At 53.8% G+C, this 17,598-nt stretch overlaps 2 protein-coding genes and 2 pseudogenes across 2 annotated transcripts, besides 19 other annotated features; 2 read left to right on the top strand and 2 right to left on the bottom strand.

Annotated features, from left to right (window-relative positions):
- Positions 1 to 545: part of a mobile genetic element that runs on past the window's edge.
- Positions 1 to 1,109: part of a sequence feature (areas not merged during assembly with more than two copies in the genome that could not be assigned to a particular haplotype) that runs on past the window's edge.
- Positions 308 to 545: a mobile genetic element.
- Positions 1,110 to 4,083: a sequence feature (areas merged during assembly that could not be assigned to a particular haplotype. This can correspond to areas where the two haplotypes were merged or to regions with more than two copies in the genome that were merged during assembly.).
- Tc00.1047053507233.60 lies at positions 1,389 to 4,223 on the top strand (annotated as a pseudogene).
- Positions 4,084 to 7,918: a sequence feature (areas not merged during assembly with more than two copies in the genome that could not be assigned to a particular haplotype).
- Positions 5,552 to 7,573, top strand: Tc00.1047053507233.70 (annotated as a pseudogene).
- Positions 7,919 to 8,521: a sequence feature (haploid, non-Esmeraldo-like haplotype).
- Positions 8,017 to 8,222: a mobile genetic element.
- Positions 8,253 to 8,525: a mobile genetic element.
- Positions 8,346 to 8,368: a sequence feature (AT_rich).
- Positions 8,522 to 8,528: a sequence feature (areas merged during assembly that could not be assigned to a particular haplotype. This can correspond to areas where the two haplotypes were merged or to regions with more than two copies in the genome that were merged during assembly.).
- Positions 8,529 to 8,877: a sequence feature (areas merged during assembly that could not be assigned to a particular haplotype. This can correspond to areas where the two haplotypes were merged or to regions with more than two copies in the genome that were merged during assembly.).
- Positions 8,878 to 9,472: a sequence feature (heterozygous, non-Esmeraldo-like haplotype).
- Tc00.1047053507233.94 (aspartyl-tRNA synthetase, putative) lies at positions 9,065 to 9,796 on the bottom strand (the record flags this gene model as incomplete). Its single annotated transcript, XM_807759.1, has 1 exon — positions 9,065 to 9,796. One exon carries the CDS (start codon positions 9,794 to 9,796, stop codon positions 9,065 to 9,067), a length of 732 nt encoding a protein of 243 aa, XP_812852.1.
- Positions 9,473 to 12,686: a sequence feature (areas not merged during assembly with more than two copies in the genome that could not be assigned to a particular haplotype).
- Positions 10,077 to 10,131: a microsatellite.
- Tc00.1047053507233.110 (mismatch repair protein MSH4, putative) lies at positions 10,151 to 13,009 on the bottom strand (the record flags this gene model as incomplete). The annotated part of the gene is made up of 1 exon (XM_807758.1): positions 10,151 to 13,009. One exon carries the CDS (start codon positions 13,007 to 13,009, stop codon positions 10,151 to 10,153), a length of 2,859 nt encoding a protein of 952 aa, XP_812851.1.
- Positions 12,687 to 13,740: a sequence feature (heterozygous, non-Esmeraldo-like haplotype).
- Positions 13,577 to 13,598: a sequence feature (AT_rich).
- Positions 13,583 to 13,647: a mobile genetic element.
- Positions 13,741 to 17,462: a sequence feature (areas not merged during assembly with more than two copies in the genome that could not be assigned to a particular haplotype).
- Positions 17,463 to 17,598: part of a sequence feature (heterozygous, non-Esmeraldo-like haplotype) that runs on past the window's edge.

Raw genomic sequence — 17,598 nt, forward strand, 5'->3', positions numbered from 1 at the left:
TTTCGCATCATGCAGGCCGAGGCACGCGCGGTACGCTTGGACCTATTGGCTTTTTCCGCCATCCTGCCACGCACCGTCGACTTTTGGATGAGCAATACTTCGCTGCAAGGAGCTGCGAATAAGGGCGGCTCGAAACCACACGCCACGACGCGGGAGCTGAAACGGATATATGGGTTTTTCGGACCCTCGCGGAATAAAGGCATCCTTTGCTCAAGTACTGTCTGCGGAAAACCCCGCAGACGGCATATCACGCGGTCGTGTTTTCACACTTGAGGAATTAGCGAAGGGGTGGAACTTGCGAAGGGGAGCGGCGGGGTCTTGTGGTTGGAGGATCCCAAGGTTTTCCACTTAGTAAGCAATAAATATATAGCTATATATCCCATCCGAACAGAATGAACCGGCCACGATTGCGGTTATCGGATGATATATTAAATTAGAAGAAAAAGTTTGGGCATTTAACTGCCCTCAATTACATTCTCTTCCCCATCTTGACATTGGTTTCTATAGGGAATTTCAGGATCCGGCCACCGGGACAAAAGATTGTTCTTGGTGATGTGCGGGGCAGCGGTGTGTTTGCGTGTGCGTGCTGCTCATGGCTGCCGGTGTTGCCTTTCCTGCTGTTCTCCCGCTCCAGTCCTTTGCGTGCGACGGACCAAACGTTTTTACGGGCGTGTGGTGCGGCCGCGTTCTTGATTGGAAAAAAAGCCTTCCGCAGGCATAATGATACTGCCGTCCGTGCCACACGAGGCAGTGGGGAGGTTCCTGGGGTTTATTGGCGGGGCGGCACCTCATTCATGCCGTATGGTTGATTTGTATTCCGCAATGCACGGTGATGGGGATGTGCGGTGACAAATTCCTCCAGTGGAGCGACACGAGCAGAACGGGGAGCGGAACGGAGGAGTGGTGGCTGCGTGCTTCCAAGTGATACGTGAATGGCGAATGCAATATGAAAGGCAGCGTCACGGCACTCTTTTGCCATGCACACCGCAGATATTTTCCATAAAATGTGCAAATTGCATTCTTTGTTGTATGTGGTATTACCGTGATGCATCGCTGTTGTGGAGTTTACGATTTGTGCTCCCTGCATGTTGCCGTTGCTGCAGCGAATCCTCTTCCCACTTGTGTCTGTGTGTGTTTTTGTTAGGGTTTATGCGCGCATTTCCTCTTGCAGAGTGTGTGTTGTGACGGCGGTGCCACACGTGTGCGGGACCGTGGCGAGCGGAATGCGTGGGCGAACCCTCCGTGCCCACCACGTTGTTGTTGGCTCTCACCGACACTGTGCTGGGTGGATGGTATCCACGGGCCGTCCTTGTGGTGTGCATCGCACATTGTGTGGACGTTTTTTTTGTTGTGGGTGCCAGTCTTTTCTGTGCATAACTTCCTTCATTCTTATTTCTCTCCCTTTTGATTGGTTGTCAGTATTCAGCTTTAACTCGATCCAACCAGGAAAACAAGGAGAAACAATGTCTTGTGGGCGCAAGAGAGTGCAAGGTGGCTATGTGGGGACCCAAGCGTCTGCTGTGCCGCAAGGAGATTGTCAGAGGAGAGCGATGCCGGAGTCGGAGGGTGAGACAGATCAACCCGCTGCGACCCGCAGAAGAGCAAAGAAGGCGCGGCGACCAGAGTGGACCATGAGCAGCACCGTAAGGGACATCCTGCTGGAGAGAAGCACCGGAATGGCCAACATGAAGCTCAATGATTTTCTTCGGGATTATGTTGGCGGCGGGGCAGCCGTTGATGAAGACCACAATATTACGATGGAGGTGTTTGTCCAGGAGCCGGATGATTACGTACAAGACCAGCAGATTTTTGATGAGATCCATAATTTAACAGAGTAACAAGTGCTAGAAGGGAGGAGAGTACTAACGGAGGCTACTACTAAGCTTGAAGGAGAAGGCGTGTTCATTCTTGAAGAATGGAGGGACTTTGGAAGAAAGGCCACGGTCACTCTTCTTGCAAGGGAAAAACTAAACAAAGTTCTCACCCAGGTACTGAAAGAAAAAATGCTTGAGGCAAAAGGAAGAGCATGGCAGCAACGAGAATTAGAATTTACTATTCCCACTAATATCGAAGATGTACTGTTTAACGGCCGTCCCTGTTTCATGGAAATAAAGCTAGATGATTTTCTTGCGTTGAAATTGTACGGTCGGGGCATTTTGCGCGCCAATCGGAAAGTCTTGTTGAAGGAGTTTTTCAGGGAACCCTCGAAGTATATCCGTGATGCGGGAGTATTGGGTGCAATACAGGCATCAGTTGGTTATGTGAGGATGGATATTGCCGTATGGAATGAGATGATTTTTGATGAGGATATACGCAAGCTTCACGAGAATGGTGTACACAAACTATTTGAGTGGTCAGAAGCTGCTGCGGACGTAAAAGCAAGTGTTGAACGCATCACTAAACAGTTCTTGGATGCGGCCGTCATTGAATCGATGAGCCCAATGACGAAGAGTGCACCGATGAAACTGGAGGGATGCTACGAGTCTGTGTACAATGCGAGTTGGCACCATTTCGTGAAAGTTCCCGACGGTGAGGGGATGGGAATGGAGGTGAGGGAGGGGGAACCACCGCAGTCATGGAAGTAAATGGCTGTTGGCTAAACCCTCAAAAAGAATGACGGTGTGCAGCAATCCGGTGCACCACGTCTCAGGCTGATGGTGCTCACCTCGGACAGGGGTTGGCCGTACTCATGGGAACGGGGGGAGAGTGGAATTCTTCCTGACTGCTATTTGAACTCTGAGGTGGAGCGAGTGTGGCAGATTGTGAAAAAGGATCTAACCAAATTGTTCAGCAGTCACGGTAAGAACAAACCTTCGTGTCATCCGCGTGTGTTGATTGGGACGCCCGGGATCGGGAAGTCGATGAATGTCGGCTCTTACCTCCTTTACCAGCTGCTGCACTACGATGTGGAGCAACTCCCAATGGTTGTTTACTTTATTGCGAATCTAACATTTCTGTTTGACAAGACCGCCAAAATGGTGTCACTATACACGAATGAGGCCAGTATCCTCCGCATTTTGGATGGCTTGCCCGACCGTGGTTTTAAGGGGCATATTATCTACGACGTGGCAATGAAGGGTCATCAACCGTCTATTGGTTTGCCTTGCAAGGGATGGGGCATGATTGTGGTGACACCACCAGACAAAAACAACCACGAATGGTGGGCGAAGCAAATGGGAGCGGAAGAATTCATAATTAATTGTCCCGAAGAAAACGATGTGAGGGCAATGTGCATTTGGATGAAGCGCAATCGGCCCCTGCAGGAGCAAGCGGAGTACTGGAAGGAGGTGAATGGTCGCATGAATAAAGTGGGACCAATTCTCCGCTTCATCTTTGGCAAACAGGCATATGATGACCGCATTAAAGCGTGTCAACAAGCTCTAGATGGGATGAACGCTTCGAAATTCGAGGGTTACTTGGATATTGGATATTGTTGTGTGTCTAATGACAGCGACTTGTCTCGAAAGCTTGTGAAGGTTGTCCGAGTACGACGAGGATACAATTTTGCATCGCCTTTGAATGTACTGATATCTCCCCACCTCGAACGTGAAACATTGTCCAGGTTGGAGGATGGAATGAAGCAGTCCGATTTTATTTTTTTCGTTCTGAGGTTCTGGGATTATGTCCCACCATATCTTATTGAAAAGTATGCCGTATCCGCATTTTTGAATGATGATTTCCTGCGTGCGATAAGACTTAAAATCAAGGAACTGTGGCCACCAGGACGACGTGAGTCACACCGCTGTGCGCTGAAAGAGCACTCAGACACGAGCTTCGCCAGAAAAGAGGTTCTACCGCCGCCCGAACGTCTTTCCAATCCGGTTGCTATGGACCACTGGGTGCTGTATGAGCCGAAAGTACAAAACTTTCCGCTGGTGGACGGCTTTTTCTTTGTGGACTCAAATCCAAAGACACTGGTTGGGCTGCGGATGACTACGGCGGGTGGGCACCGCACGACAACCAGAACTGTGCGGCGGTTCACTGAGTGACTGGCGGCGTATTTTAATGGTTGGGAGGAATTATCCCGAGACATGTCGTGGGAGATTATTTATGTGCAGCACGAGATATACAGGCCGATGGAGGAATGGCAGGGATGTGATGTTGACAATTCCAATAATGTGGGTGACGATGAAAACCGAGAGGTTGCGGCGTTCTGGGAGGAGGTGCACCAGTACCTAGCAGCAATATCATCCGCTGGCGCCAGTAGAGGCGATGCTCTCTGAGATGTGGAAAAACGAAATAGGAGAACGAATTAGGGAATGAAAGGGGTAGTTTTGATTTCTGGTAAAAAACATTGTGGGATATATATATTTTTGGATAATTGTGTGGCTACGGTGCGGATGCACCCGCACCGGGCGGCAGTATATCGCACAGATTTCAGAAATGTCCAACGCTATCGAACATAACAGTGACAGAAGAAATTAGGGAGGGAGTGGGGTTGTTTGGCTTCTGGTGAAAGAAATTGGGTGGTTTTCGTACAGTATGTTAGTTGTGTGTTTGTATACGAGGCGTAATTGGAGAGTTGCCCCGGTATGAGGGAATCATTGTGGCTGGCGGTGTCACGGTGTTACTGCATTGTCCATTTTCTTCTATTGTGTTCTAAGACCCATCACTAACAGAAGCATTTTTAAGGGATGGATGACGAATAAGATCAATCGAGGAAACGGTGTGCTCCGTGTGACCGCATGGACTGAGGCGCCGCGTCATTGATGGATGAGGAATCGCTTCTGCGTGCGGCTCTTTGGGTGATTGCTTGCTCCGTGTGCGTAGTGTGTTGGCTGCTGGGCTATGGCTGTATGCCGTTGTCCGTGGGATTGAGCTGGAGGCGGTTGTGGTGTGTGCGCGTTTGTTGTGTGGAGGGCCGAATCCTCTCACCCACGGACTGACGGCACTGCGATGGTGTGTGTGTGTGAGGGCTGGTGTGGAGTCGCCGGCCAGGGTGAGGCCCTTGGCGATGCCTTTCCCGCCCGCAATTTGTTTCTTCCGTGTGTTTTGTGCTGCTTCTTGCTTTTTTCTCCTCTCACCAATTTCTCCTGTGTTCCTGCGTGGAGTGGCGGCATGCTCACGGGCCATGTTGGTTGTGAGTGCCTCCTGACGGCATCCATTCATTTCTCTCTGCTTTTCTGTCTGTCCTTTCCTGTTGGGTGTGGCTTGTTGCACCGCGTGAGGGCTGGCCCGCACACACCGACGGCCCGCCGTGACTTGCCGTGTTGCTGCTCTTTTCTGTGGGCGATGGTTCTCCGTGCCGTCCCTTCCGGATTGTCTTGTGCCCCGCTCTTTGCGTGGGTGCTCTGCTCCCCACGGACGTGTCTGGTGTATTGCCGCTTTTTTCTTTTTCCACATGTTGAACACAAGAGACACGCTAGGAAAATAAGCGCTAAACGCTACTGTGAAATTCGAAGGCATTGAAAGGATCAACAGCACACACATATTTATATGCTCTCACGTGTTGCAGCAGTGAAGGCACCCCGCACACACAAACAGTTGTCGCCGCGTGACCGGATCCAGCGGAGGGAGGGAAGGAAGAGAGAGTGAGCCGCAGAGGCCCAACATGTCCCGGCGTGTGTTTGCTTCCGCGGTGCTGCTTCTCGTCGTGATGATGTGCTGCGGCAGTGGAGCTGCGGCTGCTGGAGGGAATAATGGGAAGAGTGATTTAATGAAATTTCAGAAGCTGCAAAGAGTCGATCTATTTGTGCCGCAGACGACGCTGGTGTAGCCGAAGGATGGGACTGTTCCAGTTACGACGAGGGATTTGTTTGTCTCACCCTCTCTCGTCAGTGCTGGTGGAGTAATTGCTGCTTTCTTTGAAGGTCGCATGTATGCCGAATATCAATGTGGTCAATTAACTATGTCCCTTTCTTCTGGTGTTGTTGCGGGGTACATTGACTATGCGTGGAATTGGTCCGCTCTCGTTGGTAAGGTCAATAAAGATACATGGAGGGCACACACTGTGCTTGTTGCAGCGGAGGGAAAGGAGAGTTTGGGTGTTGTGCTCCGCCCCACAACAATCACGAAGGGCCACGGAGTGTTTCTTCTTGCGGGAGGCTCTGGTCGGTCCCACGCGAATGAGAAATGGAAATGGGACGGCTTGGAGCTGAAACTGTTTGTGGGTGATGTCACGAATCCCACGGATGGCAAGCAGAGTAGACGGATCAAATGGGGCGACCCCAAACCACTCTCGAAACGGATCTCTTCTGCTTCTCACAAGGTGAGTGGACGGAGTTCATTGCTTCTGGTGGCGCAGGTGTTGTGATGGAGGATGGCATGCTTGTGTTTCCTCTGATGGCGGTGAATGAAGCGGAAGACGTTTCCTCCATGATCATTTACTCGACGGACAACGGCAGTGCCTGGGCGCTCGCAGTGGGCATGTCCTCTGCGGAATACCTTAACCCCGCGTCACCGAATGGGAGGGATCACTTCTCATGATTGTTGACTGCGAGAATGGCCAGAGGGTGTAGGAGTCGCGTGACATGGGGACAGCGTGGACGGAGGCCATCGGGACACTCTCAGGCGTGTGGGTCAACGCACGATCAGGAGTCCCTCAGAAGGAAAGCCTGCATGTGGATGCCCTCATCACCGCGACCATTGGGAAAAGGAAGGTCATGCTGTACACTCAGAGAGGGCATGCCTCGGGGAAGGGAAGGGCCACTGCGCTCTGCCTTTGGATCACGGACAGCAACCGCACGTTTTCTGTTGGACCGGTTGCCGTGGGGGAGGCTACGGATTAGTTGCTCGCCAGCAACTTCCTGTACTCGGATGGCAATTTGCATCTTTTACAACGGAGGGGCAACGGTGAATGCCGTGTCATCTCACTTTCCCGCCTGACGGAGGAACTGAGTGCAATCGAGTCCGTCCTCAGTAATTGGGCGCAAAAGGACGCCTTCTTCTCCAGCTTGTCTATACCCACGGCGTGTCTGGTGGCAGTTTTGTCCGGTGCGTCCAGTGATGTCGCGTGGAACGACGAGTACCCTTGCCTGCATGCAACGGTGACGAACGCAGTGAAGGACAGCGATGGGTTAAAAGTGACGGGAATTGAGTCCAGGGCAATATGGCTTGTGAACACTCGGGATGATAACGTGTGTCATGTATTCTTGAGCCACCACTTCACACTTGTAGCGTCGGTGACCATCAAAGAGGCCCCGAGTGGGAACACTCCTCCACTGACTGCGATGCTGGCGAACACTGAGTCCAATCACACCGTGGGACTGTCGCACAGCCATAATAAAAAGTGGGAGACGGCGTTCAAAGGCAAGACAACAACACGGACCAGCACTCGGGAGCCGAAGAAAGAATACCAAGTGGCACTCATGCTGCAAGGCAACAAGGCCTCTGTGGACGTTGACGGTCAGTCGCTGGGGGAGGAAGAGGTGCTGTTGACAGGCCAGAGGCCACCTGAGGTACTGAGGGTTCGCTTTGGCGCGTGCGGTGGGCACGAATCTCACGTGACGGTGGAGAACGTCTTTCCGTACAGCCGCCCACTGAATTCCACTGCGATGCGTGCACTCAAGGACAGGGTCCCCGCTCCGACGGGAGAAGCGGCTCCGACACCACCCGAGAAGATTTGAGTAGTTGACGGCGTCAGAGGGCACGTTGCTGGGGATATTACAGAAGAGAAATGAATGGGCACAACGCCCCTGGAAACGAATCCCACTACAAACAGTCACCTTGCAGGGTGTGGAGCGGCGTGAGTCCTGACGACCGCCTCGCCTCTCCCAACGACGTGGAATTGACACTGCGTGATTTGAGCGGTAACAATACCGTGCGTGTGCGTGTCTTGTGTGTTGCTGCTTCTTATGGGATTGTATTTGGGTCGTGGCAGCTTTCTGAGCCACGGAGTGTGGATTTGCGACTCCTCACGGAGAATAAGTGCCGCATCGCCCACCCTTTTTTATGCCACCGTTTTTATTTTTAATGGTTTACCTATCTTTGTTTTTTTACTATTTTACTGTTGTTTTTTTATAGGATCTTTTGAAGAAAATTTTTGCATGAAAAGCTGGCTATCTAATTTAATATTTACAATGGCTGATCATTGCGGAAAGGCAAAGACAAAACTCGGACTACGCCGTCACCGTCGCGGACGTGCAGAATCGAAGCGCGCAGCTTCAGCATCAGATGGAGGAATCGAATAACTACTTTTCGGCGCGTGCGTCCAACACTGCGGTGGTGGACGGTCTTCTTGCGCAACGAGAATCGGCGCTTGCAGGGCGCGAACGCCATTCGGATTGGGTATAAATATGTACATATATATCTTTATATACATTTATTACCCACGAATTGGAAGAATTTGGGCTCCTCCAACAAGACCCCGCCGCGAGGTGGGGATCAACAGGTGGTGGGTGGGTGGCAAAATAAAAATAAAAAATATTATCTTGCCTCTATCGGCCCCCGGATGCCCTTAAAGTCGCGTTCTTCCCAAAAGATTCATACGGTAGAAAGTGTCATAAAGAATGCATTCATTTATCAGGATATAAACACATTAATGAAGGCAGCCGGCTCTCCCGCGATCATTCTTTTCACAAGCCCCTAAGAAAGTAAGGGGGAAAGGCCGTACAGAGTTCGCTTTGCCAAGACATATATTAAATTGGGCGGCTTACCCCGTGAACATTCTTTTTACAAGCCCCTATGACACCGGCGCGTTGCAAGGTCGCCGCGGGAGTAACAGGCTGAGAAATACGGTTGAACGGCGGACACGCGACGAAAGCGGACCGTCCCCCCAACTCAGTCGTGACACCCGCCCACGGTGATGATATGTGATGCGGGTCCTCGCCCACCGCAAAGGCAAGTAACGCCTCGTTCTGCAAACCATTAGGGTAATGAGAGTTATGGGACGCACCTGCGGCGGAAATAAAAGGGGCGGAGTTGCGGACACCGGGTCTGTGCGGGCGCAGATTCATGAGAGAGAGCGGCGCCCAACCCCGCCCCGTGCCAAATTGTGAGCGGGTGGTTCGCTCGTTACGTGACAAGAGAGAACGCCGTATGGGTTTCCCCCCCTCCCCAGTCTCCTTATTGCCTCTGTAGATGTATATGCACACAGATAGATAGATATGCACGCGGATGTGTCCTTCTACGTATGCCCGCAGGGGTCTCTGTCTAACCGGGGGTGATGGAGAGAAAACGCGTGCAAGAGGAAAAAAACAACCAACGGAGGGAGAAAAACACCATCACAGAAATGCACGCGTTCATTCATTCCGTGCGCGCTGTGTGAAGCCGCACTTTCATTTGTTTTCCCGTGGTCCATGGGACCCGCGGTACGACTGCACAGGCATAAACACGCACGCGCATGGGCAGACACGAGGCGGAGCACCGATGCTGCCAGTGGTGTGCGCATGCCCATGACACGATGGTTCAGGCGCGTGTCCAGCCTGGTGTTGCAATCTTTTATGGGAAAAGGGAGCGGCGTGGCCGCCCTGCTAACCACATCGACACGCTCCGCGTGGAGTTCATAATTCTTGCAGCTGGCGGAAGTCACAGGTCGCTCCGCAGGCACAAGAGTGCCGGTCGCGTCGATGATGGACTCTGGCGTGAGCTCCTTCACCCGCCGCACGATGTCCGCGGCAGATGCCACCACCTGAATAGAGTGACAGGGCGGCTGGCGAAGGTGAATAAAAGCGATCTTTCCGCGAACGCGTGTCGTCTCCACACGTCCGCGGATCCTCGTCGCCGGCTTCGCCGCGGTCGCCCCCAAAGAAGTAAGTGACGACAAGGATGTCCCTTGCCGAATTGTTGCGCGGCCAATAGCCGTCGCTGTAAAAGAGCCAGAGCAGTGACGCTGCAGCACCCACCGCTGGCGCCGCATGGATCCCTCAAACAAAAGCAAAAGTACAAAATAAAGAACTGGGCGAGAAATTAAAAAACAAAAGACGGCTGCAGCGCCCTGCAAAAATCAGCCCCCACAAAAAAATAAGCGGCGATGCAAATACATATAGCTCCTCCCCCATTGAAAAAGACGACCAGACCGTCTGCTCCTCCATCGGTTCGCAGACAAAAAACAATAAACAATACAAAAGGCCCCACCCCTCCTCGCCCCGTCCTTACCACGCACACAAACCCTTCAATCCCCTTCCCCAAGGGCAACAAAAAATAATAATAATGAGTAAAGAAAAGGAAAAAACAATAATAATAATAATAACAGGGAAAAAACATGGTTCATTTATTGGTTCAGATAAAAATTCCGCATGGTTTCGGTGGTGTCCGACTCATCGCTCACCGCAGTAATGCTGGAAAGATCATTGGCACCAGCAAGCCGTGCACTCACCTCGGTTGGTTGGGAAGCGTTGCCATGAGCATCACCAATCTCTCCCGGCTCACCACGGTTGCGCACATCAGACAACACTTCCACACGCTCGTCACGGCCAACCTCTTCTGCTTCTGGAGCGGCGGCGTCATGGTCAGTGTTGCCGACTTGCTGTGCTCCCCTGACCCCCTCCATCAGAGGCAGCAGCTCCTTGGCGAGGTCGAGTGCTGGCTTAAAAAAGCCAACACGTTCCGCGAGACGCAGCCCATAGTGATCAACCTGTGAGGGGCCGGGAATTAGTCGGTGCTCGAAGCGGGGAGTACACGCCGGGCGACCAGAAGTTTTTGTTGCATCCCCCAGCGCACCACCCTCCTCGTCGCTCTCGGTGCCCACTGCAAGATGGTATTTCTTCACCGCACCCGCGGAACGGTTTTCAAGACGCGTCAAAGGCCCGAAGCGCGTCACAAAGACACTGCGGCATCGTGTCTCTACAAGAAACTCCACCGTCGCCCACGCAATCGCGGCTCCCTCACGCGCAGATGTGCGTCTTCCAAGTTCATCCACCAGTACCACACTCTCTTGCGTGGCGTGCGGACATAAGTACGAGAGTTCTCGCATCTCCTTCCCGAAGGAAGAGGTGGTCGTATCTTCAAGATCGTCACAAAGCATGTGGGCAATAATTCTGTCACAAGGACACACCGCAGCAGCCTTGGCTGGAACAAGACACCCAATTTGTGCGAGGGCAAAAAGCTGACCAACTTGTCGCAAAATGGTCGTTTTCCCAGCAGCATTGGGCCCTGTGACAAGAAGGACTCTGGCATCGTCGCCCCATTGGATGCTGTTTGCTGTCGCCAGGCCGCCAATGTGACGGGCCTCCAAGAAATAAGTGCCCCCGCCGCTCACCAAAAGCCTCTCTGGTTTCAATAACTTCGGTCGGACACAACCGTTGCGCCGAGAGTACACGGCGAAGGCCGTCAGCATGTCCAACAAGGCAACAGCGTCACACACCGCCTGCAGCTTCCCAAGGCGCTGCCGAAGATATTCAATCAGGAATCGTACGTGACCATCTTGGGTGTAAAAAATCTCTGCCACCGCGTCTTCCGCATTACGGCAAAGGACCAGCAGCCCATTGGTCGTGCACGTCACCCGCCTGCCGCGCACCTGGTGTTTTGTGAGTTGGTGCTCACCGTTGTTCCCACTCTGTTCCCCAGGCGTCAGGGTCGCAGCGTCGTGGGAATAAGTTGGCCGAAAACGCTCCTGACACGTAGAAGAGTATTCGTCACGCAGAGGAGAGACGCCGCCGGTGGCCACGGCGCGTGCCCTGCCAACACCATACCCGTCACCACAACCACCACCGTTCTTTTCCATGGTATTCGTTTGTTTCTCCTCTTCCCCCACCATCGTCATGCGGCTACTGTGATAAAGTGAGTCGTGACTTCCGCCAGAGTATTTCCGCAGAAAGACAGCATCAGGTGCATTACGCTCATGTCGAGCGTCGTACGAAAAACGGTAGCCACGCACACCATCATAGACGACATGCAGGGACCAAACACTGTACCTTTGCTTTAGCTCCTCTGCGAGAGCAAAAATTGCCTCAATGGCCTGGCTGTATTGCTGACGGGCTATATCCAGAGTACCGCTGATGTTGGGCTTGACGGCAAAGCAGTGCTGTACCTGAGAGATGGCACTGCTGGGTCGACATGCTCGCTGCGTCACTCTGTCACCGACTTGTGGCCCCACGCCGCTGGTGGCGCGCAATACGCCTTCGTCCAGGTGTAGCGCGATCTCGGCGCAGATTTCCTCCATGCGACACTCTGTCAGAGTCTCAATGATTTTGCAGAGAAGCGTAGTCGTGCCGCGACGGGTCCTCAGAGCAACTGCCGGTGCTTCTGCGGCCACGCCGTGATTATGTGCTGGAGAAGCGCCTTGAGGGCTTTGGCATGTCTCTTCCAATCTCCGCCTCTTGGGACACGGTTGTTCATCACGAAAAGAACAATAAGCATCGCCTTCATTTACATCATACTTGCCGCTGTCGCTACTGAGGCAGCGGTCATGGCTGCGAGGGCCGTCGTGCTCGCGATCCTTCAGGGCACCTTCGTCCTCGCGCAAGCAATTGCGTAACGTGGTCGTAAGTTGTGTGGCGGAGCCCAGAAGCTGCCACAACGCCACAACGGCCTCAATTCGCTGCTGCATGGTCTTCAATGTCTGTACCTTTGGCTCATGAGAAAAATTAGAGATGGCGCGTTCAATGTCGTTATTTCCAAGCAATTGCAGTGAGCGCCGCAGCGCCTTGAGTGTCTCTTCCTCTTGCCGCAGCCATTCGACGCAGTCATAGCGAAGCTCAATGCTTGTGGGGTCGCGCAGAGGCTGCAGAATGGTGGAGCGCAGCAGCCGTCCACCCACAATTGTCATTGCGCGGTTCAACACATCCACAAGCGACAGCATCGGTGCGCTCTGTCGCCGCTCTCGTGGTCCACGGAAGAGTGTCTTGCGAGTGGGAAGTTTCTTGTGGCCGCATCCCACGGCATCGTCTTGTCGCTGACCACCCGACTGGGCTCGAGGTGGCGGGCCAGAGGAGATGAGGTGCAGGCCTCGCGCAGCAATTGGTGAAACCTCCACGTAATTTTCGAGCGCCAAGTACTGCACACGCACAGTGTGCGGAAGAAGCGTGCGGTTGTAATTCATCTCCAAAAACTCAACCAAGGCGTTGGCAGCGGCCACGCAAAGATATCGGTCGGTGTTGCCAACCTCCAGGCAGGCCTCGTCTGTTGACATGAGCTAAAAAAGACAATGCGCACCGCGGGCCTCGTCAAAGGTGCCGCGCCGCACGCCCGCGAAGGTGATGTGACGAAAGTGACGCAACAATGTCTGCACAAAATTCCCGTCCAGCGCAGTCTCCGGCACAAGCACCTCAACGGGATTGCGGGAAAATACAAATGAAAGCGTCTTGGCGAAGGCCACGCTGTCACCGTACTGTGTGATGATGACCGCCAGGGAAGAAAACAGGCACAGAGCCACGCCCACCTCATTGGCACGGTTATGAATAAGCGCCATGACGCAGTCCCCGGTCCCTTGGCTTGCGCCAGAGCGTTTCGCCGCTGACGGTGTCGTCGCCCCTGTCCTCGTACGTGGAAGGGCGGTGGTATCGGTGGCGGGAATATTCGGACGGGTCAGCGGCCAGATCGTGAAATTATCTGAAAAAAAAAGATAGAAGTAAGAAAGGGATGAATGGAATAAGAGCGGGGGTCCACAACACCCTCAAATTTTAACACCAAGTAGGTGCGCATTTATATATAACATTCATTACACTTAATCGTGGCCGGTTCACTCTGTTCGGATGGGATATATATATATATATTTATTACCTACGAGGTGAAAGAATTTGGGATCCTCCAGCCACAAGACCCCGCCGCTCCCCTTCGCAAGTTCCACCCCTTCGCTAATTCCTCAAGTGTGAAAACACGACCGCGTGATATGCCGTCTGCGGGGGTTTCCGCAGACCGTACTTAAGCAAAGAATGCCTTTATTCCGCGAGGGTCCGAAAACCCATATATCCGTTTCAGCTCCCGCGTCGTGGCGTGTGGTTTCGAGCCGCCCTTATTCGCAGCTCCTTGCAGCGAAGTATTGCTCATCCAAACGTCGACGGTGCGTGGCAGGATGGCGGAAAAAGCCAATAGGTCCAAGCGCACCGCGCGTGCCTCGGCCTGCATGATGCGAAAAGGCATCTTATTCCATTTTCCTCCGGCAATTTTGACATTGCTTGAATCTGGAATGAAGACGGCTCCCCATCCATGGAGCGATGCGTCCCTGATGATGGCGGCCGACGCCTTTTCCGTGGGCTCGATGATTCGCTTACGGCCATATTCTCGATGATGTGTCACAGTCTCTCGCCCAAGCCAACCGCTGCCGGCGGAATTTTCACCGGGGATGTCTCCAGCACAATCCCCCGGTCAAGTGCCGATAATCGTCGTCGCACTGCCTTGATGAGAAAGCAGTAGACACATAAACACGTGCCCAAAATGGCCGCCGCATACTAAAAGCGTGACGCCACAACCTCCATTTCCGCGATGGCTGAAGAATTGAGCGCCGGCATGGCGCATGCAGACCGGACACACTTCTCACTCAGGGATACCGCACGGTGAGTGTGATCAAACTGCACCCCAGGAAGGTGTACTGCGCAGCACCCGATTCGCGGTCCTCCCCCATCGTGGCGCGACGGCCGTCCGCATTACGAAGCACTTGGGCTTCCCACCGTGTCACATCGCCTATCGACCCTGCAATGCGTATATTATCGATCCATACTTCGACACGCACCAATGGAGGTGCAGCCCAGAGGGGGCGAACCACCGTCGTCACCACCGCAATTGCCGAAGTAATAATAATCTGGAGAATTTGTGGGCCGGCCTTGTGTGCTATTGGGAGCCGTGTCAGCTCCACCAGCGTGCCGTCCTCCACGCGGCATCGAAAGAGATGCCGAGTCTCCCGCGGTAAAGGGACTTGCAAAAAGGACGCCTTTAAGTCCAGGCAGGAAGCGGCCTCAGCCATCACAGGCGGCAAATAATGGGAAATGTGTAGAAGAGGAACGTTAGCCTCGTAAGCGTCGTCTCTGTTCTTGTCGCGTGGCCACGCGATCCATCGTCGTCGCAAACCGGTGGTTTTCCCCTCTACAACCAAAAGGGTATTATCTATCCGCCTGTTCTTGCAGAAAAAGCGTCCTCGATTATTCCCGCTTCCTTCAGCAATCGCGCGTCGGCGACTGGAATCCTCCGTGAGCTTTCGCGCGCCTGCCGGAGGAGGGCAGAGGGAAAGGAGACCGCCCGACGTGCCCATACTTGCATGAGTCTCTCCAGGGTGGCCGGGTGCAACCGGCTCTGGATCCACTCCAGATTCAACACGGGCACGTTGACTTGTTGCTGCGGCGGGATGGTTCGTGCATCTTGTGGAGTGGCCGGACGCGTCCTTGGCTTGCGTCGCGTTATTGTAGCAGCGCAATGATAAAAAGCATGAAAAACGCCTCTCCCCTTTCAACCAGAGTTCATGCCCCTCGCAGTTTTCCCTTCACATCAATGCGGGCAGCGACGACACCTGGGTCGGCACAGTGGTGTACCTCCCCAAATATCAAACTATGCTCTGGGGAAGGTCGAACGGGTCAACGTGCATCGCCAACTGCAATATCACGTGTGGGTCCAAATTGCATGTCTCCACGATTTGAGCGGCGTGCCTCAACGCACCCTGCTTTGTGGAGTGCGCCGTGGCATTCCAAGAAACCAGAGATCGCTCCACGTGAGCAGTCGTAAGATTCGTAAGCTTTCGTTGCGTCGAAGTGTCCTGCATAACGTTATAGTGTCGAACGCGTCCTGCCCTCCTCGTATCCTGACGAACCGCAAAGCTCGGCGGGAGTCCGCCCTCGCCGTCCTTGACGCCACGGACCAATCCAAAATTATGCTCCAGCGTGAAATTGTTGGGGGTTAAGGCTGCAATCTCGGAACGACAACTCGCCGTTATCCACGCAGGTCGAAAAACAACACGTTCCTTCCAATCAGTCCGGCTGTGGATATATCCATCCACCCATTCCCTTGTCAAGGGGCGCGCCTGCTTCCTCTCCAATCGCGCCGCAACCTTTTGCAACCCCAGAATCACCATGTCCAGCGGGGTTCGATCCATTTGCAACACGGACCGCAGCATCCTTGCGTGCCGCACTCTGGACTATGGCGCCGCATCTAATATTGCCGCCAAAAGGGCGCGCGGCTCTCCTCGCTGGTCGGCTGTTCGTGCGTGCGGCATAAGGTTGTGAATTGCCCCGCCAGAGGCCTTCTCTGCTCCCACACTGACAGCGCACACAATTCTCGAGCCGCCTCGTTCGCTCTCCTCGTACGGGTGCTCCAAAGCGGGGATGTCGGTGCTTCGTCGTACCACAGTCGAGCGTCGTTAGCGGATAAGCTCCATTGCCCTTCCCGACGATTGCGTCGGGCGATTTCAGAGGTCGGGCGGAGTGTCGGCGGTGCGGTGCGACGCCTGTGAGGATTGGTGGGAGGTGGTGGAATGGGTGGGGGTTTCTTCCGCCTTCGTAAGCGGCCGGCCGCCCCCCTGCCGTTTTTTGAAGGGCACCTGTTTTGTGAGCAATTTCCTCTGGGGCACACATTGCGTGTAGATGCGTCGTGCCCACAAATACGACACAATCGGCATCGCAACAGTCTTTGTTCTTGTTGTTGTTGTTGGGTAGCTCGCCGTTACACGAGAGGCAGGGCTGCCTTCGCGAAGGTGTCAGCCACATGAACAGCCATGTGAAGGCGGTCGCGAAGTTTGGAGAGCGTGATGCTGGGGTCGGATGCCATCATGATCCGCATCCGGAAGGTCTGCGGTAGGGTCCTGCCAAAATCCATGAGCTGATCGGTGGGATCCCGATCTATCTCGAGTGCGCGCCTGCACGACACCAAACCGCCGAAGACAAGTTGAACCCAAGACTTCACTTAGTGCCAATAATAACCGTATTCGCATCGGAGGTCGACGAGGACTCCGGAGACGCCCTCGTTTCATACACGCGGGACCCAAGTGTCGACGCCGAATGCAAGAAAACACAGATTTCCTTCATTTGAACCAAAAACTTCTTCTGAAAGTGGGGATCGGAAGGGCAAGCCATGGGGTGAGGGAAATATGGTCGCCCACAGTGCCCAATGACGTATGAGTATTGACCCGCCATCTCTCCCGTGAGATTGCGTTGAGGAAACGTGGATGCTGGCACGTCACCAGCCATCAAACGCTCGTGGTGGGGCTGTGTCGATGCGCCAACTTCGGCCCGTGTGCGGGTGCATCTGGGGGCCCTCTCCTGGAAGAGGGAACTCCTCGCTGTCCGGGCGTATCGGCACCACAAAGCCGCAAGCCGCGCTTCCAAGGCACTGGTGCGTGCCTCTCGTTCCTGGAGTTGTGCCTGGGGTTGGGCAGGGGCTGTCTCCAAATGGCGTTCGCGCCCCGCAAGCACCGATTCTCGTTGCGCAAGAAGACCGTCCACCACTGCAGTGTTGGACGCACGTGCCGAAAAGTAGTTATTCGATTCCTCCATCTGATTTTAAAGCTAAGCATTCCGATTCTGCACGTCCGCGACGGTGACGGCGTAGTCCGAGTTTTGTCTCTGCATTTCCGCAATGATCAGCCATTGTTAAACCCTCAACTCACGGGCTGCCTCCAAATGATGGACAAGAGAAATTGGGTCTCAAAATTTGGTGCTTGAGGCGCCCGGAGGTTCGCAATGTGCCCTGTAAGGGTTGAATCCTCTCAGGGTTCGGCGTTGGATCCCGAGATCGAGAGTGGGTCCGTCGATGGGTCGGCCACAGTTAATTTCGCATTGCGCGTTTCGTTTCCATCCA

The sequence above is a fragment of the Trypanosoma cruzi genome (genome assembly GCF_000209065.1).
Source record: "Trypanosoma cruzi strain CL Brener chromosome Unknown tcruzi_1047053507233, whole genome shotgun sequence".
NCBI classification, from domain to species: Eukaryota; Euglenozoa; class Kinetoplastea; order Trypanosomatida; family Trypanosomatidae; genus Trypanosoma; species Trypanosoma cruzi.